General features: G+C 38.6%; 1 protein-coding gene across 1 annotated transcript in view; it reads left to right on the top strand.

The window, feature by feature from the left end:
- Positions 1–24,971, top strand: part of MYH15 (myosin heavy chain 15) — a gene marked incomplete at its 5' end in the record, with an annotated part of 125,568 nt that overhangs the window by 4,842 nt on the left and 95,755 nt on the right. The window contains 12 exons of the mRNA XM_084802368.1: positions 256–399; positions 2,974–3,130; positions 3,791–3,818; positions 4,718–4,811; positions 7,315–7,407; positions 10,335–10,398; positions 10,491–10,586; positions 18,145–18,248; positions 19,745–19,883; positions 21,001–21,119; positions 22,206–22,355; positions 23,169–23,339. Coding sequence (XP_084658494.1) covers positions 256–399; positions 2,974–3,130; positions 3,791–3,818; positions 4,718–4,811; positions 7,315–7,407; positions 10,335–10,398; positions 10,491–10,586; positions 18,145–18,248; positions 19,745–19,883; positions 21,001–21,119; positions 22,206–22,355; positions 23,169–23,339 — 1,359 coding nt within the window. The remainder of the gene's footprint in view (positions 1–255; positions 400–2,973; positions 3,131–3,790; positions 3,819–4,717; positions 4,812–7,314; positions 7,408–10,334; positions 10,399–10,490; positions 10,587–18,144; positions 18,249–19,744; positions 19,884–21,000; positions 21,120–22,205; positions 22,356–23,168; positions 23,340–24,971) is intronic.

Genomic DNA, 24,971 nt, shown 5'->3' with positions numbered 1-24,971 from the left:
CCCTCATGAGCCAATCACCTCTCAGTAGTGCTACTAACCAGAAACTAATTCTTCAAAATAGGCTTTTTGCAAACTATAATACAAGTTTAATTTATTCACAATTGTTGAGCCTCAATAGCATGATTCCAGTATCAGTTCAGCTGTGCTGAGAATCTTAATGGGGGAGAATCTTCTTCCCTCTCCAGTGCTGGGATCAAAGGTATGCACCACAATACTTTGCTAAGAATGTATCTTTTATTTTTCTGTTCTTTGCAGAGTCTGAGAATTAAAGAGGACAAAATCCAACAGATGAACCCTGCACAATTTGAAATGACTGAAGATCTGTCAATGCTGCTTTATCTCAATGAAGCATCTGTGCTGCACACCCTGAGGAGACGTTATGACAACTGGATGATCTATGTATGTATAAAGGCTTTACTAAGACACTTTTGTGTTGAAATTTGTATTGGCTATATCTCAACTTCTTTTAATGATATTTTACATTTAGTTCAAATATTTGCATATAAACATTAATAACCAAAAAGTAGCTGTCTCAACATTTCTCTTGTTTGATCTTGTCAGCATGCATGTCATTTCCCACAGAATGTCATGCTAACGTAAAAAGTATGAAGCTTAGAACCCCATAGGGCAGACGCCACATGCCAATTCAATTACTTATTAGTTGAGGTTATCCATTCCCCTAAAAATAACTTTGGAGGAAAATGTATTTGAAATGTTGCCCTTTCAACATAGCTTTGTGTAAATATAGAAGCAGGATATGCTTGTATTTGTATATACAACACTTTTGTGCACATACGCAAATATGCTGGCATTAGGAATGTATAAACATATATTCATGTGAGCACTTTCCTATCTGTATAGAGAGAGCTAGATAGTCATTGGGCATCTTCCATGGGATTCTGTATCAGTGCCTTCAGGAAAGAAGAGCTGAAGCTCTTGTGTCCATGTGTTTCTGATTGCAACTGTCTCCATGATTGTCAACTAGCTTATGCTTATCATTCATAGCACTGGACTGTGTGCTCTTTGAAGGACTGCTTTATTTTCCATTAAGTTCTCAATGAACACTTAAGTAATGAATCTGTCAATGAAAATGATTAAAAAGGCTGGGCATGGAAGTGCATGTCTCTAAGCCCTACACTGGAGAGGTAAAGGCAAGTGGATCTCTGTGAATTCAAGACAATTCTGGTCTATAAATGACTCCCAGACAGACAGGGCTATGTATAGGGACTCTGTCTCAGAAAACAAAACAAAACAAAACAAAACACTCCACACAAACAAGCAAAAGATAAATACATTCCATTTATGGACCAGGAACACTGCCGAGTCCAGATATTGACAGAAATTTGCTAAATATGGACCTGAATTTGTATCCCCTGTGTATATATACCCACTGCTTTACTCATAGAGGTTGAAGGGCAGCACTAAGGCTTGTTTTAGCACTGTGAAAGACATGTTTCGAAGACAACACAGCGAGCCCTAGAAGAAGATAGGGCTCTCTGCTTTTATGACACCCAGTCCGTGATGCTGAGAAAGCCATCTATGCAGTCCTAGGTGAAGATGGCTTTGTCCTTTGTCCGTATTGCCCCTGTCTTGTTAAACTCTCTGATGTTACCTTTCTACAAAATGGGATGTTAATGCCTGATTCTACATAGAAGTTAAAGGATTAAAGTACATTAGAGTGAGCAATTCAGTGCCTGTCCCTGTTGTCCATACAGCACTTGGGGAAACCAACTGATTTCTCCATGATTGTTAAGTTCCTGCTGGTTTGTTTCTCTTCCTGCTGCTAATCCTCTGTGTTAGAAGCAGCATTGAGATTAGTTGAAGATAGTGTCAGTAGGGATCCGTTGAAACCAAGACTGTGACATGCTACCATACTACTCTCCAACTAGCTGACTTACCAGGTGACTGTTTTAGTTTCTCTGAAGATTTGTCTCTCAACAAAATTGCCACTAAGTGGGTAATTTAAAGCACCATCTAGTCATGTCCAGTACAGGCGTTAGTCTCAAATAGAAAACAATGGAGCTCTACTTCTTTTGGAGGCTCTAGAAGAGAAAGCTCCCTTGTCTCTTCCGGCGTCTTAGTGGTACTGGTCTTCCCCCAATCTCACTTCAAGAGGTACATGTTGGGGCTAGAGAAATGGTGTGACACTGGTGGAGTGCACAGAGGAACCAGGTTGGGTTTCCAGTAACAACATGGAGGTTCACAAGCATCTATAACTCCAGCTTCAAGAGACCTAATGTCTACTTCCGGCCTCTGCACCAGGCACATGTGTGTGTACATGCATACATGCAGGCAGGCAAATGTTCATACACATAAACATAAATATAAATCAGATGTTTTGGCATTACTGTATGTACTGGCTGCTTTTGTGTGTCAACTTGACACAAGCTAGAGCCATCACAGCTGTGGTTCAGCAAATGCCTCCATGAGATCTATCTGTAAGGCACTTTCTCAATTAGTGATTGATGTAGGGGGGCGGGGGGCATCCCATTGTGGTTGTGCCATCCCTGAACTGGTAGTCCTGGGTTCAATGAGCAAGCCAGGGGAAGCAAGCCAGTAAGCAGCACCCTCCATGGCCTCTGCATCAGCTCCTGTTTCCAGGCTCCAGCCCTGCTTGAGATTCTATCTGACTTCCTCCAGTGATGGATTATGATCTGAAAGTGTAAGCAGAATTAAACCCTTTCCTCCCCAGCTTGCATTTTTGTCATGGTGTTTTTGTTGCAGCAATAGAAACCTAAACTAAGACATGTCCCTCAGAGATCAAGAGTTAATCCCAGGTTGTCATGTTGGCCTAACCCAGATCTGTCTGCTTCACAGACAGAAGAAGTCCCTTCTTCACAGGATTTCAGATCTGTCTTTTTCCATGTTCCCTTCTAAGTAAATATTCAAGCTAGCATTAGATGATAGGAAGCCCTGACACACCTGGGAGTGTTGCTAGTCTATGTTCTAAAATACACTTTGATCTCCTCTCAGACATATGCAGGTCTCTTCTGTGTGGCTATAAACCCTTACAAGTGGCTCCCTGTGTATCAGAAAGAGGTCATGGCTGCCTATAAAGGAAAGAGGAGATCCGAGGCTCCCCCTCACATCTTTGCTGTTGCCAATTGTGCCTTTCAGGATATGCTTCGCAGTAAGTAGATGCCCTACATAATGAAAAGTGAAAAGCTCTGACAGAAGTTTTCTCCATGTCACCAAAGGACGCTTAGGCATTGTGACAGAGCATGGCCTCACAGCTGCCTCATCTCTTCAAGCCCCTGTTTTCTCCCAGATACAATGCAGGCAATACAGTATGGGCCTCCTATGGCTACAGGGACAATTAGCTTGTACTTCAGAGTGAAAGAATACATCTGTAGTGCTGGACTGGAGGCTGGCCCAGATAATGCCCCCTGCAGATATCTGTTCTTATTACACCAAGCATCTGCTATACTGTCTGATAGAGGAGCTATTCTATAGCTGTTACTATACAATGATGCTTAAAAGGCTGAAATTATCAACAAGTAGTTAGTTATTCTTTATATTTAGAGCAAAGAAATCAACCTAGAATTATATGTGCATGTGACTAGTAAAAATAGGGGTATCTGTTTTTATACTCTATCTTTCAAATGAGGGGTTTTCAAGAGTAGATGAAACAAATCTTTCTTCCCAATTCTAAGTTGAAACTCAAGAAAAATTATTTATAAATTCATGTCAGTACATAATCTTCAAGCATAAAAACAACCTAGCATATTCTCTCTCTCTCTCTCTCTCTCTCTCTCTCTCTCTCTCTCTCTCTCTCTCTCTCTCTCTGTAGATGGAGAGAATCAGTCCATACTCTTCACGTAAGTGTCTTATTTTTTTTCCCCTATGTGAAGTTTCATTGGAAATAGATACTCTTACTTTACTGAGAGTAAAACTTAAGTTTGTCAAAGTTGACTTGTTTAATCTTCAGGTACAAAATGCATTCCATGTAGGAAAAGATGCTGTGCAAGTAGTCATACTATTCTGGTTTAAGGTAATCTGTCTTTATCATTCAGTGACCCCTTAGGAACTATATTGTACAATCTCAGTGAAGAGGCCCCCAGTCATGCAAAGCATCAACTTTAAAGGTCTCTGTGCTGGCTAGTTAAGCAGAGATGCTGACCATACGTAGAGTATGCTTGTGAAATGGATAACTTGCTGGTTTTAGCAGCCATGGCACAGTACATATAGTAATACATAGTGTGTCTTTGGAGGGTGAAGAGAACCTGGGATACCTTATTGAATGTTCATTCTGTTGGAAAGAGCACCAGGTGGGAACTTTAGAGCGAGCAGGTGGGTGAGACCCAGGGAGTTTTGACATGTGGAACTCTATGGTCTTCCTTTGCAATGATAATGACAGGCTATGTTAGCAACTCTCAGTTGGTTTCTTTTATCTTAAAGGGGAACATAGCTTTTTAGAGTCTTAGAGCTGAGCGGCTTGTTTAAATTCAAATCTATGTTTTTTTCAAATAGCATGGCCTGGCTTCCAAATTTTATGTATCTAAAGGCAGGCTGGAACAAATGTAGTTGCTTATCAAAGGGAAAGGAGAAAAATAATGCTCAGATTCCTGGTGAAATGACTGACAAGCCATTTTTGAAGAAAGGGACCAGATATGATCAGAATTAGCTAACTTTCATTACATCGATCATCAGAACCAGTTAACTGTTTTTCTTTGCTTGTTTGTATGTTTTGTTTTGTTTTTTCAAATTTAAACCACAGAGGAGAATCTGGAGCTGGAAAGACAGTGAACACCAAACTGACTATTCAGTATTTTGCCACTATGGCAGCCATAAGTGAGCCCAAGAAAAAGCTGGTAAGTCTCCATAACATCATGAAAGGTGAGGTGGCCTCACCTACTGAGCCATGTAGACTCTTCCTGACAAGAAGGGGGACTAAAGAGGAAGAAATGACCAGAGAACAACTAGCAAAGCTGTAGTAGTTACTTTTCTAATTCTATGATAAAATGTCTGATACTGCAATTTAAGAAAGGGAGCATTTACTCTGGCATACCCTTTGAGGAGATGCAGCAGGATGCAGAAATGATGGAGTAGGAGGCTGGCTGGTAACATTGTATTATTGTAGCCACACTCTGGATGCAGGAAATCAACAGGAAGTGGAACTGACCTGAGATTACAAAACATTAAAACTGTCTAACAATGGCTCAGGTTGATTAGGAAAGCTCCATATCCTGAAGGAAGCTGACTATGACCAGCTTGGGATCAAGTTTTTAATCACATAAGCCTATGGGGACATTTTCAGAGCATTATAAATCAAACTGAAAGCATATGTTACAGAATTTTAGATTAGCTTCAAAGAAATGACTGTATTTAATGTGATTTGCTCCTCTGATCAATACGCCTTCAGGATTCAAACCTTTTTATACCAAGACATCACAACCTTCAATATCCTCTTCTGATATTTCTAAATCTCTTTAGCTACAATGCTGTGTTATATTCCCACATATATACAACAATGGCTTCCTTTACTCTCAACACCCTTATTAGATCCCAAGTGTCCATTTGAAATACCTTCTGCTTTAATCATACAACATTTTCTATAAGCTTTGCCTTCTCTATTAACTTTTTCAACCTTGGTCTCTTTTTTATTCTTGAGACAGCTTTTCTCTTGTGTAGCTTTATCTGTCCTAGACTTGCTTTGTAGACTAAGCTGGCCTTGAAATCACAGAGATACGCCTGCCTCTGCCTTCCAAGTGCTGGGATCACAGGCGTGAGTTACCACACCCTGTTAACCTTGGTCTCTTAATTTCATTTCTTGTTTCTGGGATAAGATACTCTGCCTAAAGAAGAAAGGATATATTTGGCTCATATTTTTATGTTACAGTCATTTTAAGGTAGTCAAGTTGGCAGGCACTTGAAATAGCTCATCACATGACATCCATAGTGAAGAAAATAATGAATTACTATATGCATGTGAGTGTTCTGCCCACTCCCACCTTCCCATGCAGTCCAGGCTCAGCCCATGAAATAGTGCTGCTCACGTGCAGTGTGGGTCTTCCTGCCTCAGGAACCAGCTTGAGACAAACCAAACTACTCCACACACTCACTCATTTAGACTCCCTTTCCAGGTCATTCTGGGTTGTACCAGAATAACAATTGAAATCAACCAAATGATTGGTAGTTTTAAATTCAGCTTTATCTGAAAAGTGGGTTTTCATAATAATTTGGAAATAATTACTCCAAGTAAAGTAAAGTTAGGTAATACGGGATGGCTCTCAGAACCATTTGTTACTGGGGAGATCCACCTGTCATCAGCCCATGTCTGACACTGTCACTTTGTACTATCAATTCAATGAAAGAGTTATCCTGCTTCTTTTGCTGTGACAAGTAAGAAATATGCCAAAATACAGACCCACTTTGCTCAAAATTTATTTAAACTTCAAAAAGTTTCCTTTCCTATCACCTCATTCCTGAATTTGGTTGATATCTGTAAATATCCTTGAACTCTTTTTCCCTACACAAAATTTTGTTTCAGTGGGCATCTTTTTGTTGTTGTTGTTGTTTTGTGTGTTTTAATTGGTTTGATCTTGACATTGAGTTTTATGATGTTATATAACTTAACATAGCATAGCACAGCACAGCACAGCACACCGTAACATATCAACGTAACACAACATGCTCAAGAGGTCTATGGAATCCTTGCTTCTACAGCCTTTTATAATTCTTTGGAAGACACTAGACACACATTATTCAGAGGGAAATAGTATTTATACTTAAATCTTGCATATTTTTGAACACTATATACTATATAATTAATCTTATGAAGTAGGTCTTTGAGGATAAATTTGTAAAACAATGCAGCTCTGAATTGATTTGGAACTAGCTGGTTTTTTCAGGGTCAATCTGTGTAGACAGCCCTATGCAAAAATCAAATTGAAGATCAGTGCCATTACTAGCCACTTCTTGGTGCAAACCTCTGAATTACCTACAAATAATAGTGTAAAGAAAATATTAGTTAATAATGCCAAAAACTGATATATTATCCTAAGACAAAATTCTTATTTATTGTTTTGTTTGTTAATAAACATTTTCTTTATTCACATGGTCTCAAACAGAAACATTACAAATTAATTCCTGCCTAAATACTGTCTTAGGAGAACATATATGAAACTGCTATCTTTCATCTTTTCATTTTTTCCAAATCTCAGTTCCAAAAACAGTATTATATCACCTTGTTTGGAAACTATAGGTCATGAGTTATTACAGCAGTGATGGGATAGATCTGTGTTTGGAGAGATTTCTTCAGTGTAGAATTCCGGTAAACTTCAACCATCTGTGCTTCTCTTCCATGCTTTCTAGAGGATTTTAGATGATCAAGTTGTACAAATGAATCCTATCTTGGAAGCATTTGGAAATGCCAAAACTCTGAGAAATGACAACTCTTCTCGTTTTGTAAGTGACATGATAACATCTCGGAACCTATAACTTTGAAGCTAATATAAAATCCATGCCTGAGCACATTGGTAACAGAATTCTAGAACAAGGTTTTTGATTAAATTCTACCATATTGTTACATTACTCAAAAAGGCTTTACAAGCTAGAGCGGAGACAATTAATGCTGTCTATGGCTATGTCTCTTTTATTTGGAAGAATACATCCAGGAGGAATGTAATTCTCTTAACTCATACTTCTTTACCCTTATAGTAGAGAAGCTCTTCTAGCAAATTATCGTAATGACTCATATACTCATACAATTTAGAGGTTTGAAATTGTGTCTCTTTAACTTCTTGTATACTGAAGTCAATTTAGTAGCCATTTCCTATTTCTCTAAATTATTCTTTCTGCTCTTGTTTGTGGACTTCTTCTTGTTGCATATTTATAGATTTTTTTTTTTTTTTAGAAAATGGAACAAGGTCTTCCAATGTGTTAAGTATATACATTCTTATTTTAAAACCCAGTCTCATCCAAGAATGAGGGGCAGGGACTCATTGTATAAGTTAAGGAAAACTAAAGAAAGCTTCATGTTTGAACATCTGAAAATACTTAAATCATAACCTAGGGTAATTACTTAGCTTCTGACCAAAGCCTACTAATGCAAAATTTCTGTTTATTTATTTGCATACACTTTGTATATTAAACAATTGCTATTTTAAAGATTTGTCAAAATATTGCTGCATATTTTATGAAATATGAAAGATGAGAATATAGAATAAAGAAAATAAAAACATTTAAAGAAAAAAGTAAGGGCTGGAGATATAGCTAAATGGTAGGCAGTTGCCTGGCTTGTGTGAGATCCCAAGATGAATCCTCAACAGAGAGACAGAGAATGAGGTAGAGACAGAGAAAGGGGGAGCATAAGAAACAAAACAAAATAAAATAAAAGAATAGGAATGGCATGGAAAGGAAGGAAAACAAGGAAAGAAAAAGAAACAGAGAGATGAAGAATAGAGAAAACAAGGGTAAGGTTGGATGGAGAGTCAAGAAGCAAAAAAAAAAAAAATTATGCTAATTGGAAGGAAAAAAGATAAAGGGACATCCAATAAAAATGAAGAAATCCAGATAGGTTTTGATAATTAATACTAGGTACAAATACTATCCATATTGGCTTTCCACATTATGTGTGTGCATATAGGCATGTATGTGATTGTCTGTGTAGCTGTCATTGTGCTTTGTTTTATAGTACGCTAGCCCAGGCCTCATGTTGTGGTACTTTCCTGGCGCAGAAGACCTCAGCCATCCTTCCATTTTTTACTCCAACATCCTCATGTCGTAAATGTAGATGCCCCTGTGTCTGGCATTCTGTCACAGAGACTGTCAGCTCTAGGCAGACTTTGTGCCTTCCTGGATTCTTCTTTTAGATTTTAATTCAGGAAGAACAAAGTGTAAAATCCTGTTGCTTAAATTAAGGTGTATTTTGAGACGTAATCAGACATAAACCCTTCAGTCTCCTGAGCACATGTGAAATGAGCCCCTAGCCTTTTATCTGTCTCTCAGTCTTGGCTTATGTTCCCTTTTTTCTTACTTCCTAAACTACAGCAAAGGTAACTTTTCTTTTGTTACCGAAGTACTCCAAGTGTTCCTTTGCTAGAGCTCTTCAAGTAGCCATGTACCTTCTAGAACATTTCATAAGGGTCAGGGCCATTTTTTTTATAAGTTGTATTTAATTCCTTAGGCATTTCCTAGATGATGGCAGACAGTCAATGACTATTGAATGAGTTAATGAGCATGCCAAGCAGAAACTACATTCCTCCTTTTCAAATGAGAGCACCGAGGATCTCAGAGATTGTACAGTGCACATAAAAACATGCAGACAGAATGTCCTCATTTCTACCACAGACAGAATTCTGGCAGAAAAGGGCAAGCTTGGATACAGGCAGAGTCGACGGCCGAACTGTGCCAAGACAGGGCAAGCAAGTCCTCAATGGTTCCTGCCTCACAAATATGTCTGTCAGATATTTGGGCCAGAAGGCTGACGATGATGCTCCAACATTATAGAGAGTTTGGGGTGACTGCTCAGGTGCAAATTGTCTCTGTCATCTTCTCATTTGGAAAACTATTAACCTGCACTCCTGGCATACTCAGGTGATCAAGTTTATTCCTTCTCAAGTCTCTGATGGAGCTGAAGACCAAATAGTTTAGTTTTACAATTAAGCTTAGTTTTTTAGGGGTTAAGATGTTTTTAGGTCTAGATAGATATTATAAGTTGATAATGATGAGATATGATAGATATAGATTTATATTCAGAGTTTTAGACGCACCAAGATAGGAAAGATGCTTTCTTCAAGGCTGCCAAATACAAATAGCCAAAACACTAAGAATGTAGCATTTATATAATTCCTGATTGTTTCATGGTTCTTCTTGCTGTAGATAGTTTATTGTATATATGTGTAATAATATAAATGTATATGTAAAAAATAAGAAAATTAGAAAAACCAAACAAATAAAAACATGCAGGCAGAAACTGACAAATGTGTCACTAGCAGTTTTGCTAATCAGTGTAGCTTCCTCTCAACCTTCCTAACACTGCAACCCTTTTATACAGTTCCTCATGTTGTGCTGACCCCCATCCATAAATTTATTTTTATTGCTACTTTATAGCTGTAATTTTGCTACTGTTGTGAGCTGTAATGTAAACACCTGATATGCAGAATATCTGGTATGCAACCTCTGTGAAAGGTTACCCAACTCCCAAAGGGACACTACACACATGTTGAGAACCACTGCTCTAGATATTATTTGATCTGTCTCATCTCAAAACCATCTTGCAATTTATTTTTCAATCTTTGGAGTATGTGCTCATTTGAGATTTGTGCACAAAACAAGGCCATTGCAACTGTTCAGCAAGTTTATATGGGATACTGTATTCTGTTTCTACCTAGGGAAAACTCATTAGGATGCATTTTGGTGCAAGAGGCACACTGTCATGTGCAGATATTCAAATCTGTAAGTAACCACTGCGCTACCTGGTTGCTTTTCTTCTAAGTTTTGTAAGAACATTGCACTATGAACTTTTACCCATTTTTTTATCTTCCTAGATTTTCTCGAAAAATCTCGAGTGGTTTATCAGCAGCCTGGAGAGAGGAACTTCCATATCTTTTACCAAATTCTATCTGGAAAACAAGAACTTCAGGGTGAGTGTTAGGCTGGACTCCATGTTTATTCTTGAAAAGGACAAACCGATTCCCCAAGGGATGAGAAGAACTCCCCTAGTAATTCTCTAAGTAGTTTTAGACCAAGGCTTATTTACCCTATATCAGGAAATATGAACACATATTTACATAACTAGTGAGGGAAGAATGAATGGCAACATTGTTTTTTAATTTGGTATCAAAAGCAAGACAAGAATTTGCAGTAAATAAAATGACTTGCAAAATTAAATGTGTGTGTGGTGTGTGAGTGTGTGTGAAGAGAGAGAGAGGGGGGGAGGGAGGAAGAGATATATTAGATAATTTAAGGCCTTAAATGTTTAGAGCTATGTTGATGTCATAGATAAGAGGACAGAAGAGAGAGACACTGTTATGGATAATCGGAATTTTATAAAGAAGAGGCATGTGTCTTTGAATATGCAGACCACATATGAGAACCAGATAAAGTCAAGATTCAAGTGTGTTTTCTAAAGGAAAAAGTATATATACAAGCCAGGAGAGGGCAGATGAAGAGCAAGAGTAGCAAAAACATTGACTGGGTTAGACGATCTGCTTAGAGGAACACAGAGAATTATTGTGGGAGTTTCTGGACATATGGAGGTGAGTGAGTGTGTGCATGGGTGTTTGGTGCTGTAGAGGGGAGACAGGATAATAGCAAGGCACTGATTTTGGTGAAGTCAGTGTGTAGAATGACTTAGCCTAGCAAAAGTTATGGTATATGTTGAATGATTTTGCCTAGTGTTATGGAGGCAATGATAAGACAGTTACTCAAGATAGTGTCTGTGGGAAGTGGAGAATGAATTCATGGAAGATGAGTCTTGACTATAAAACTATGAAGCAGGTTTCATACATTCAGTTCGCTAATATTTATTGTATGACTGCTAGGCAGCAGACAGTGCTATTTAAGCACAAGGGCTAAAGTGAACATACAGTGCTATTTAAGCACAAGGGCTAAAGTGAACATACAGTTCCTTGCATTCTTTATCTTACATTTGTAGAGTGGAAGATGGGCATCCATCAATATACCAAGACATACATAATTTCAAATTATTAGTAGTTCTGAAAGCAGAACAAAGAATGGTGGATGGTAAGAGAATGAGATTTGGTGCGTCTGTAGTTGGTTGGCTAGGTTTTAGGTGAAGTAACCAAGCAATTCATCTCTGGGAAGACACTGTTTCTCCAGATACCTAAATAAGGAAGCTTTCCAGGAACCATATTCTTAGAGGACGAAAGGTGAGTGCAAAGTCCCTGAAGACTGAGTGTATTTTGGTTTCTAGGAAACCAAGAGGGTTGGCATAAGAGTGAAATGGCTGATAAAAGGGGAGGTCGGCAAGGCTCAGATCGTGTCATATTTATAATTCATTCTATAAAGAGTTTAAATGCTATTTTAATGCTGTGGAAAATCATTGTAAGGGAAGGATAACAAGCTGATTTTGTTGCATTTGAGGAGAACAGCTAACATATAGCCCAAACTAAGCCAGAATGTGTGTGTGTGTGTGTGTGTGTGTGTGTGTGTGTGTGTGTGTGTGTGCGTGTGTCTGTGTATGTGTGTGCATGCATGTGCATATATGTGTGTGTTATTGAAGATTAAATATGGGGACTCACATGTTCTAGGCAAGAGCTCTCCTACTGTCTTCCATTCCCAACTGTAGGAGACATTAAGTTCTATCCTGTGACAGGCATCTGACATGTAGTGTCTAATATAAAAAGCACTTGCAGCCTCACATGCTTTAGAGTCATTTTTTATTACAAATAAGCAGAACCATCAGAAGTCTTTGAACTGCTCTGAAAAACTCATGCTGATTCTGAATTCAATTATTTTACCCAGTCTTTGGGGTCACTCAGATTGACAAGTGAGCAATAGTTGACATCTGGTGGTCCACACTGGTCATTGCCAATCTCCTTGGTTTTGGCTCCCACTATTATTAGGAGCTATTTTTTAAAAAGTAATCTTTCCCACCATCTGTGCAAAACATGCATTTCAGGGCATCCTAAGTATTGATGTAAGAGTGAGCATATCAATAGCTCTCCTAAATTATGAGCATTTACTTGCATTACAGAAAATTAAGCATCAAAATTCACAGCAGAGGTGGAAAGAGCCTGCAAATGAGGTGGTATATTAGTTCTGGGGGATGCTAATTTAACTTCTACATATCATGGAGGCTCTTCTCCCCTGCTCCCAGTTAAAGTGTGCTGTCTCATCAGTAGAAGAGTCTCATCAAGTTCTAGTAGGTTACCAAGAAGAATGGAAAAACCTTGTTTCATTTTGGGGGACCCCAAGGGTTCCCTGACCAACAACTCCTAAGGCTCTATCCTACCCTGGCCCTTGGCTTCTGCTTAATAATCCCTAGCATTGGGAAATACTGCTCTCCAGCAATGGAAGGAATCTCTCTTCAAAGATGTTTTTAAAAGTTATAAACTGTGTTTTAAAATTTGGTTATGTGATAATAGGTTTCTATGTTTTCTCATAGCTCCTTTGCTTAGGTTAACCATTTATACTCTCTTCTTTCCTTAATTCTCTCTTTATATTTCTGCTTTCTACCTCCCTGATAGTCCCTGTCTACTTTTATATTGTCTATATTTTATTATCATCCTGCTGCAAGCTACCTCCCCATGGTCTCTTTCTATTTTTCTTTTTCTTTTTTCACACTTTAATTTGAGTATACAAAGTTAGCCATCCAAAGCTAGGATTCACATATGAGGGCAAACATGCAATATTTGTTTTCCTGTGCCTGTGTTACCTCACTGTATATACCTTATCCCAGTTCTATCCATTTACTTGCAAATTTCATTTATAATTACCGCTGAACAAAATACCATTGTGTATGCATATAACATTAACATTATGTATATATGCATATAACACTAATATAGCGACAATGAACACAGATGAGCCTGTATCTCTGCAGTACATTATAGAGTCCTTTGGTATATGCTCAGCTGCAATAAGGCTGAGTCACGTGGCAGTTTTGTCTTTACCCTGTCTAAGAATCTCCATACTGAATTTCGTAGTGTGTACCGGTTTGCACGCCTACCAGCAGTGAATAAGGGTTCCCTTTCTCCCACATACTCACCATCATATGCTGCCATTCATTTCCTGATTACATAGTTAGCCATTCTGACTATAGTAAGATAAATTGTCAAAGTGGTTTTAATTTGCACTTCACTGATGTCTGAGGGTGTTGAGCACACTTTAAAATGCTCTTAGATCCTCCTATTCCCCAACTCTTCCATAAGACTCCTTTGCTCCACCCCAAAGTTTGCCTGTGTGTCTCAGCATCTGTTTGGAACCCACTGCTGCGTGGAGTCTTTCAGAGGACCTCTATGATAGGCTCCCTTCCTATTTCTTCTCTTCAACTGCTTCAGGGTCTATTCTATTTGTCCTTCTGAATAAGAATTAAGCATTCTCCCTAGGGTCCTCCTTGCTATTTAGTTTCTTTAGGTCTGGCTAGGCCTCAAAGGAAGAGGATACAGACAGACCAGGTGAGACTTAATAAGGTGAGGTCAGATGTTAGGGGAGGAAGACTCCCCTTTTGGAGCACTAGGGAAGGCAGGGAGGGAGAGAGGGAGGAAGGATGTGGGAGGGAGGTGAAAGGGAGGGCCCTACAATCAGGATGTAAAGTGAACAAATTAAAAACAATTAAAAAGTGCTCTTAGGATTTTCTGAAATTCTTTAGTGTCTTTTGTGGTGGATCCTGACCAACCTCTAATTCTACTTATTTAGGTTTTTTCTTTCTTTTTTCTTTTTTTAGTTATTTCAGCTAGAAATTCACCAAACCTGCCTACCTTTTAAAAGAACCAACTCTTCATTTCATTGATTTTTTAAAATATTTTTATTTAATTGTTTCAATTTTATTAATTTGTGTCCTGGTTTTGATTATCTCCTCATCTACTATTTTTGGGTTTTATTGCTTGTTGCTTTACAGAACTCTTGAGGTATATCTCTAAGTTATTTATTTGTGATTTTGTACCTTTTAATGATTTTTTTTGTAATAGTATGCACTTAGAGCTGTAAATTTCAAGGCTAAGATTGGTTCTTTGTAGTCAAGTGGTTTTGATATATTGTATTTTCATTTTAATTTAATTCTAACATTGAAATTTTTTTCTCCTTGATTTCTTGAACGACCCATATATCATTCGGCACTGCTTTTTTTTTTTAAATCCTCATGAGTTTGTGCATTTTCTGAAGTTTTCGGTATTGATTTCAAGTTTTATTCTGTTGTGGTCACTAAAAAAATATAGATTTACTTAAATTATCTTTAATTTGTTAAGATTTTATTTGTGCTTAAAGATGTTTTCTGATGAGCCCTGATGAGCTGCTAAGAAAAAAAAATGTATATTCTGTAGTGATAGGGTAGGATATTCTGTAAACATCTATTAGTTTTATTTGGCCTATAGTGTCATTTAATGCTGATGCTTTATTTATTTTTGTTTTGATGACCTGTCTATTGGCAAAAGTAGAGTACTAAAGTAATTTACTATTACTATGTTAGAGTTAATCTGTTGATTAACGTCTGCTAGTGTGGGTTTTTGTTTTTGTTTTATTTTTTTATGAAATTGAGTGCACCTGAGTTTGATGTGTATAGGTTTAGAATTACAATGTCTTCTTGATGGATTGTTCCCTTGTAAGAACTAAGTGATCTTCTTTTTTAAAATTAATTAATTAATTTATTTACTTTACATCTGGATAGTAGCCCCCTCCCTCCACTTCTCCCGGTCCCAATATCCTTCCCTCTTCCTCCATCCCCCTTCTCTATTCCTCAGCAAAGGCGACCTCCCCGACCCCACCCCAGCTCATCAAGTCACATTAGGACTCTTCTCCTGTGGCAGCCTGGCCAGGGAGGGTGATTAAAAAAAAAAAAAAGCCGACAGCAGAGTCCGTATCAGAAATAGCCCCTTCTCCACTTACTAGAGGAGCCAATGAAGCCTGAGCTGCCCATCAGCTACATCTGTGTAGGGGGCCTAGGTCTAATACATGCATGGTCCTTGATTGGTGCTTCAGTCTCAACAGGTCCCTCAGGGCCCTAGTTAATTGGCTCTGTTGGTCTTGCTGTGGAGCTTCTGTCTCCTCCAGGTCCTTTTATCCTCCTCTCCACTTTTTCACAAGACTCCCTATGCATCTCCCAATGTTTGACTATGAGTCACAGAATCCATTTTGTCATCACACTTTATGGATTCCGACTCAGCCGAGCAGTTGTTTGGTGGCCAAGCAGATGTTGGGCTCCCAGAACTTAGATTTGGCTGGGCTCTGCCTTCTTGAACCCATGCCCTGTATTCATATTGTCTAACTGGACTCCTCAGGGGGACCAGTAGAACAGTGGATGGAGTTTGGGATGCTGACCCCGGGTACACAGGCGTTGTCCTTGGAGAGGCAGGAGGAATCCCAGGTCTGATTATTGGAGCTCAGAGCTCCTGGAACTGGAGACCTGCTCTCCATATAGGCAGAACGCCCTGGGTGCCGTGAGTCTGGGACTTGTTTGACTCCTTGACCCTGAAGAAAGCTGCAGGGGGCCTGGAACTGCATGTGCACAGCTTCTGGGATGTCCCCTCCCATCCAGGAAACACTGAAGTCGGTGTTTTGGCGTCAGCCATTAGGTCACCCACCATAACCATAGTGTCTGGTCTTCTGCCACTCAGATACAGTACACCCTGGCTGCCGCCATCTTCTCTAGCTTGTTTTCAAGCGCTGACACTTTATCTTCTATGTCATCTATTCTGTTAATGATGCTTCCATTGAGTTTTTTGTTTGTTTTATTTTTTTGGTTTTTTAGACTTACTGATATTTTTATTGCCAGCTTCACTTCACGTTGGGTTTTCTTCAGTATCTTTCATATTTCTAACTCTTTTCTATTAAGTCCTAGTAAAGGGAGGTGGGATTTTCGGCACCTTTAGGAAGAAAAAGGAGAGTACCCTACGTGGTGTCCCAGTCTATGCTAGTTTAGGGGAAAACAGGCAGAATGGTGAATGATCTAGTTATGAGGAAGGAAAAGCCTTGCCAGGCAGCAACTTCAGAGCTGGGTCCTGAGAAAGTCTGGAGCCGGGCAGCCTAAGAAGCGTGAAAAGGAGGGTTCTGCCTGGCACAGCAGACTGTGGATTCAGTGAGAGGCAGCCTGTCTGCTGGGTGGCTTAAGAAATGAAGGGGGAATGCCACCCAGAGGCATAAAGTGCTAGGAAAGCTTGCTGGAAACTTGGGAGTTTAGTGGCCTAAGAAGGAAGCTGGTTTGCTCTGAGCTATTCTATAAACATAAATTTAAAAATAAAGCTTTATGCAATAAAGTTATACAAAACTTTTATTTTTAAATTTTTATAACCTACCTTAATGAGGTCTGGAGAGATGGCTTAGCTGTAAGAGGCTAGGCTTATAACAAAGGTAGCTTGGAAGGAGAATTATGGACCTATAGTTTGAAATACACAATTGATATTATATATATATACAATATCATATTCATATACATATTCATATATATATGAAGCCATTACCAGAAGCACCACAGGCATCCACTGAAAAATTTCCCCAGGGTCTTTTACAATTTCCCATTCCTTCTCCTTTTCATTGTTGGAACCTTTCTATGCCCATCTATATGTAAACATAATAATTAGGTTGCATTTTCTATAATTTTATAAGGCACAACCATCATCCTGCACATGCTCTTTTGGTTTGGCTGAGTATGTTGAGCTTCTTTAACATTTCAATTTATTTTTTGACAAATAATAACTTAGTCTATGTTTCAGTTTCATTAACACATTCAGCATTCGGCCAACAAAGCTGCTATTAGCATTCCTGTAAGCCACTTTCTTTGTCTCTGAGATTTATATTTCCACAAACCAAATATTCACTTCGATGGGTAATAAACAGAAAGGTAAGGCCAGATTTAAACCAACCAACCAACAACAAAAAAACCTCCACTGAGATCAAACAGGCAGCATTCTGCCAAGTCAGTGGATCTGTGGACAGCTGTTTAGCATTGTCCTGCATTCTGTTTCCTGATGAAATGAATCCTGACAGGACTCATTATCCCACTGTGCTAACCCTGTCTCTGACTCATGGATCCCTTGAATGAAGAACCCAGCCTCCTGTGAGTGAGGATGCAAAGTAACAGGAATACATAATTAATGCTCCCTGAGGGCTGACCCCAGAGCTGGCTGTTTCCTAGGCAGAAACTCAGGCCTGTTGTACTTACAGTTTTATAGAACATTTTTATACCCTGGCCCTCTGCCATGAGTCTAGGCCAAGTGCATATAAACAAAGTTTTGCCCACACATATTATCTGCTGCTCCCTGCCAACCACCATCATATTGTGCTGCCGCAACTGCTTTTGGATTTGGTCAACCTGGTGATTTCATGGGAGGCCTTGAAACATGACCAACAAGTTAACATGGGGCAAAATATTGATTATTGAGATTTGGGTCTAGAATATAGAATTTATTTTGGTTTGTTTACCTGTATTCCATAACTCTAAAAGTAACCTGAATTTTGGTCAATTGCTTCCTTAAGTCTTGTACATTTCTCTAACCTGTTTAACCAAAATTTTTTCTGTTACAGACATGCTTCTGGTGTCCACAGATCCCTCTGACTTTCACATTTGCTCCTGTGGAGTGGTTGCTGTGGGGAGCTTGGATGATGCTGAGCAATTTCTCGCCACAGAAGTAAGGATTGGTACTTGTAGAAGTTAAGTTTGGTGAAGACAATGAGCAATAAAAACTAGCATCATTACACCTTACCTTGGGGGTGGGGGTGCTTCTTTCCAAAGCTTACTAGCAGTAGAAACATATGTATTTAATCAAAGGGTATTATAACTATAAAAAGTAGACAGATTCAACTTAAAGAGCAAACTCTATTAGTTGGTGTGTATCTCTAAAGTCTTTATCCTGTTTCTATCTATAGGAAATTGCTTTGGTATTGTTATTTATTTACAATTATACTCCAAGACCATGTGTTCTATAGAGTTTGATGTTTCAAGCTTATTTTATAAGCATTTTGAATTAACTCAATTTTTTTTCAGTCAGGCATTTGCTCTATGTTTATTGAGCCGTTCTTCAATTGTTAAATCCCAAGGCTTTTGTCTCTCTTTACCCTGCGAATAACTTAAAAGATTAATACTCTTCTTGTGTATTATATTCTCTCAATCTTCTATTTCTTATAGATAAAGGTATTGAAAAGAATATAGACTCATCCATCCCAGTTGTTATATGCATTTTAGATTAGTTACTATAATGACTACATTCTTCTGGGACCACATGCTGTGTCTTACAATGCAGTGGTATGGTGACGTCATTAGAAAGCACCTAGACACAGCCTGAATGCTATCCATTTGTAATTAGCTGAATTTTATTTAATCTGATGTTGGTCTTCATTCACATGATTGCATTTGGTCTTGAGACTCAGCTTAAAGGGGAGGCAGGTTTTTAAAAGTAAAGAGCATAATTACTTTATTTCTGCAGAATTTCCCACTATGTGAGGAACTCTCTTACTCCCCCTGGACACAGAAACAAGCAAGTTTATGTGAGCCAGAGCAAGTGGTGAATGATTTCACAACAGTCACACAAGTCTCGGAATGGGTGAGGAGTCAGGGTTGCCAAGTTAATCATTTTAGGAAATTAGGTCCGAGGCAGTTACAGAAATGGGTGCTTAGTACAAAATGGAATTTTCCTTAGTCATCACAATATGATATTGTTTTCTTAACACATCCTCAACCCAATTTCTAAAATGAGCAAACTATGGAATAAAACCAGTTGAACATGTGAGACAAACCATCTAGCAGATTCCATGCTAGCTGCCTTAACCATGAAAGACAAAACTATTAACCTCCAGAAGCCAGTTAGTGTGACCTGTTGCTGGAAGGGAGAAAAGAGGATCTGGATTTTGAAGGAAGCTTCTGAAGCTACTGGACACTGAACAAGCCAAGACCTAAGCCTTCCTAACTCCCTTTTAAAGGACTGAGTGGACTGCTGGTGGCCCAGTGCCAACAGGACCGATTTGCCTTGCTTTGAGCCCAGCTGTGTCTGGGCCTGTGGTGCTCTGTCTCTCGTTGCTGCAGCCCATAGTCCAGTGCCAGACTGTGGGACACATGGCAGGGTAAGGTGCCTACTGAAGCCATCAGGCAAAGGAAGGCGCAGCTAGCCATCTGTTTCTCTTCTCACAGAAAGCCATAGGCATCATGGGATTTCTTCCCCATGAGAAGTTTGAGTGTTATAAGCTCGTTGGAGCCATCATGCATTTTGGAAACCTGAAATTCAGACAGAATCCCCGAGAAGAGCAACTGGAGGCCGATGGCACAGAAAGTAAGACTCACTTTTCAAAGACACCACTTATAATTCTATTTAAATCTCAGCTTTCAGGCCTGCCTCTTTTTTTTTTTTTTTTTTTTTGAGTTTGTTTGTTTTTGTTTTGTTTTGTTTGTTTGCTTTTTTAGAGAATATTGAAAACAATCAGTCACATTTTTCTTATTACTGTTATTTATTTGACTGTGTTATGTTGCTGAGGATTGAGTTTAGGGCATCATCCCTACCAGGCAAGCCCTCTATACCTAACCCTTCATTATTGTTGCTAAAAAGTATCATCTCAATCATCATAGGATCTTCATTTCACAGAACAAGAAGCATTTCTCAGTTATCACTGGTAATGTCAATGTATTTTTTTAGCTTTTGTAAAATATACTTTTAGCTCATGGACTACTAAGAAAACAGATGGAGCAAATTATCATAAAATATAGTAAGAAGTAAAACGGATGGAGGGACTTTTGAGCAAAAGCCTTGGCTCACACCTTTAATCCCAGCACTTGGGAGACAGAGGCAGGCAGATTGCTGTGAGTTTGAGGCCAGCCTGGTCTACAAAGCAAGCCTAGGACTGCCAAGATAACACAGAGAAACCATGTCTCAGGGGAATTCCGAAAGCAAACTTATTCCATCCTGTCAAAACTACAAGGCTTCAAGTTCTGTTTTCTTCTTCTTTCATTTTCTTCCTCTTCCTCTTCCTCCTTTTTCCTTTTCTTCATCATCATCACAATAAAAAGACATCTATCATGAATGGGAAAGGGCTCCTTAGTCCCCTACCCTTACTGAGGACCACTGGCAGTTGATCATGGCTGAGGGGAGACTCACTTCTCTTTAGGGACGTGTCACGGAGTCAGTAGTAAGTGGGCTTGGGGGATATTTTAATAATAATAAAAGTTTTCAAAGAGAGAAATGCATTTTTGGGTCTGAATGGTCTCAATATATCCATGTATGAACTGCAATCTATATTTTTACATTGATCTAAGCACACTTTTATCCTCTGAGCAGTGTATTTAGCTACAGTGTAATTATATCAACAATGGTTTTTACCCTCTTTTACACTTTTCCTCCTTCTTCCTCTTTACCTTCCTCTCTTCTTGACATTATTCCTCACTTGTGTGACCAGATGCTGACAAAGCTGCTTTCCTCATGGGCGTTAAGTCTTCCGAGTTGATAAACGGCCTGATATACCCTAGAATCAAAGTTGGTAATGAATATGTTACCAGAAGTCAAAATGTACAACAGGTAAGGCAACATTTAAGGACATTGTGACTGTGTGATCATGTAAATATTTTATATAGGTCATATTTAACATATGTTCACCAACTAACAATGTTAGCTATAAGAGTTTCTGTGAAAACAGTAGGGAAAGCTACTATGGCGAGTATTTCAAATGTTCTTATGAGAAACATTACAGTGGTAAGGGAATATGCTGAATATTTTGACAATTCTCCCTTAGGTAGCACTTCACTTGTTATCTGCATCTTGGTTGTCCATGTAAGAAGTTTTCAGAATTGTAGAGTATTGACATGAGTCCTCTTGGGATATGACATCCTTTACTTGGTGTATATCCTTAGTGTAGTGGACAGACTTCGTGTTAAGGACAGGTTAAGCATTTATTCATGAGATGGGGAATGAGATACCTCATTGGGTATTTAGTGTAGGAAAACTTCATAAAATGACATAAAAGGACTTTTCTAGCAACTGGCTTGAGTGAATGGGGATAGTATTACTCTACAGGTTCAGAGCATCTGGAGTGGAGCCTGAGTCCCAATGTCTCTTAAAAATTCCAGATGTTGCTGATAGTAAGACTTAAGACCACCCCAGTGTTCAGAACAAGGCTCTAGAGCATACCATCAAAACATAATCTGGGATATCTAGTCTATTTTTAATAGCAGCATTTCTCTCATACTTTTGGTAAACAATCACAGTGCTAACTTTCTTCTAATTTCCTTGCTTCTTTTCCCCAACCAATTCTTGTCCTTCTTTTTTTCTCTCATTGTATTTAGCAGAATTCTAAAACCATAATTTAATAAACATATACTGGTCTGACTAGAAGATGTTTGCAGATAGAAAATGCTCAGGATTAAAACAAACATTGTTGAAGGAACATGTTAAAGGTTTACTTTTCTTGTTTATATGTATGAGCCTGTATATGGGTGTGAGCATTTGTGAGAATGGAAAAGGGAATTGGATCCCCTGGAGTGAGTTACAAGCAGTTGTGAGCTGCCTGGCCTGGGTGTTGAAAGAGTAGCAAACAATCTCTCCACACCTTCTTTTCAAAGATTTAATTTCATAATTTATGAAGAAAAATTTAAATATGACTTCTAGGTAACCCATGCTGTTGGTGCACTGTCTAAATCAATATATGAAAGGATGTTTAAATGGTTAGTGGCGCGCATGAACCAGGTCCTGGATACCAAGCTGTCAAGCCACGTCTTCATCGCTATTCTTGACATCACTGGTTTTGAAATACTTGATGTAAGTATATATGGGAAGAGTCAAATCAGTGGATAGTTAGAGGGAAGTAGAAAATTTGAGTTGTAAAGGGTAAGCGTGGGAAAACACAAGAAAAGCATGCTCATAATCAGTATACTTAAGTCAACAGACATGCTAATGTGGAAGGAGGAATAGCTCATAGAGTCTCACTCTTAGACAATGAACTACAGGCCCCTAATGACTGCTCAAAGAGGAAGAATTCGTTTCTCCCAGGGATGATCCCATCGTAGGTTGTGCAATACAGAGTGGTCATCTTTGAACCCATATACATGTAAGAAACAAAACAAATGGACTCAGCGGTTGTAATATTTTGCACACACACATATGTATGTAACAACAATAAAAGAAAAAGAGGCTATCAACTTGAGAGTGAGGGTGCATAGGAAGGATTGTAGGGAAGAAATGGAAGAGAAAGTTATATAATTCAATTTCTATTAAAACATATTTTAGAAAGAAAACCAAAACAAGCAAATAAACAGAGTAATTATTCCTAAACAGTAAGGGCTATTTTGCATAGAAGAGAACTACAATTAGTAACATTTATTGTTGTTAGAATTAGTCCATATTTAAATCAAGGTAAATAGAAGTCTTGGGTGACTTGTTATAATTTCTTTCAGAATTATTTTACTCAATAATTATTAGCTTGTAGATACATCTGAAGGAGACAGGAATTTAGCTGAGCACTGCTAATAGCTGGGCACGATCATGTGATGGTGACTGTGATTTTTTTCTCATTAATACATATTCTCGCAAGTGGAATTCTTATTTTTAACTCGTCTCTCTACTCATTCATAGTACAATAGTCTTGAGCAACTCTGCATCAATTTTACCAATGAAAAGTTACAACAGTTCTTCAACCAGCACATGTTTATTCTGGAGCAAGAAGAATACAAGAACGAAGGCCTTGACTGGGTATCCATTGACTACAGTCTGGATTTGCAAGCCTGCGTAGATCTTACTGAGAAGGTATGATATATAGGAAAAGTGTGTGTGTGTGTGTGTGTGTGTGTGTGTGTGTGCGCGCGCGCATGCGCGCGCGCGTATGTGTCCTCCTTGTCCATTTTTATTTACAAGCGATCACAGCTTACAATGCCGATCCATCTCAGGAAGTGGTCTCTGTTAGCAGACAGGGAATGGGTCTGGAAGGCTCTGTCCATTTTCTCCTGATGATCTTTGTGTGCAGGATCTGTGGCATTCCAGCTTAACTCTCCTGTCAGCTGCCCTACTCCATCATGTGTAACACAGCCTGTCTGCACCTTTGCTGTGTGTGTGTGTGTGTGTGTGTGTGTGTGTGTGTGTGTAGTCTCCACTGTTAAAATGCAAGGGGGCTTTCTGAAAATCAAATGGCCAAGCTCTACTTTTCTGAAGGGAAAAAGCAGAGCTGAAAATGTGAACTCTGCAGTGCCTCTCAACAGTGAGTGTAGCCATACCCAGGGAAGCTTAAGGAAATTTGGCAAATTAGCATGCAGATAAACAATTGATCTAAATCTTTTAAGTTGGTACCCAGAATATTGTTAGTTCATTTAATTAGACCTGTAATTCATGACAGTGTTTTTGTGGCTTGTTAACAAAGTAGTTTTAGCATAAGGTTTCTGGGCTGTGTGAGGCCTCCTACACTGCTCTGTGCTCTGGGAAGGACTAATGGGGTTTGGTAGAAGGGTTCATGTTCTATTTTCTGCTGCTTTGTCCACAGAAACAAGCACTGTCGCTTGGTAATAATTCAGTGCTTTTTCTTGGTTCTTATTAGGAATTGCAGTATGTTTTGAAGGCAAGCCTGAGCAGGCCAAAGCCTTTGCTTTCCTGAAAGCTCTTTAAATACTCTATTTTTCCTGCCTACTTTTAAAAAAAGATTTAAGATAAAGGTAAATCCTATTATTCTTAAAAGGAATATATATCACATTAATTTTAAATTTTCAGTGAACTTCTCAATAAGAAGGGCAGGTAGAATTAAAAAAAAAAAAGATTCCTTTTATCACTATAAACTTGTTAAAATAATAGTAATAAGCCAACCATGGTGTGATAAGTTGTGTGTGTGTATGGATGTGTGTATGGATGTGTGCATGCATGCATGTTTGCATGTGCATGCATGCATGTGTTGGTTTTCTGATTAGAAATAAACCAGAGGGCTGGAGAAAGAGCTCAGTGGTTAAGAGTATTGGCTGCTTTTCAAGAGGTTCTGAGTTCAATTCCCAGAAACAACATGGTGGCTCACAACCTTTTGTAATGGGATCTGATTCCCTCATATACATAAAAAATATTTTAAAAAGAAAAATATTTAAAAAAAAGAAATAAACAGAACTTCAGATTGGCAAATGAAAAGACTTAATTTTTGGCAACTGCCACTTCTAACACCTGCTTACACTGCTTGTAATGAGACACTTTTTCTAATAGAAAGCAGGGATCTAGAGATTGTTTAGATCATGGTAGGTCAATGCTATTGACTTTTATGTGACCTGAGGTTATTGCTTCATTTATTCTAGCCTCAAGTTCTCCAAGTTATATACTTGCAATGTGAATGTGATTTCCTGTTGTATTTTTTACTTGTTTGATAAAAAGTGAAAAAGTATTGACTAGGTTACAGAAAGCAAAGATAAATCT

The sequence above is a fragment of the Acomys minous genome, assembly GCF_964271855.1.
Source record: "Acomys minous genome assembly, chromosome: 11".
NCBI lineage: Eukaryota > Metazoa > Chordata > Mammalia > Rodentia > Muridae > Acomys > Acomys minous.
This window is presented reverse-complemented; position numbering and strand designations above follow the sequence as displayed.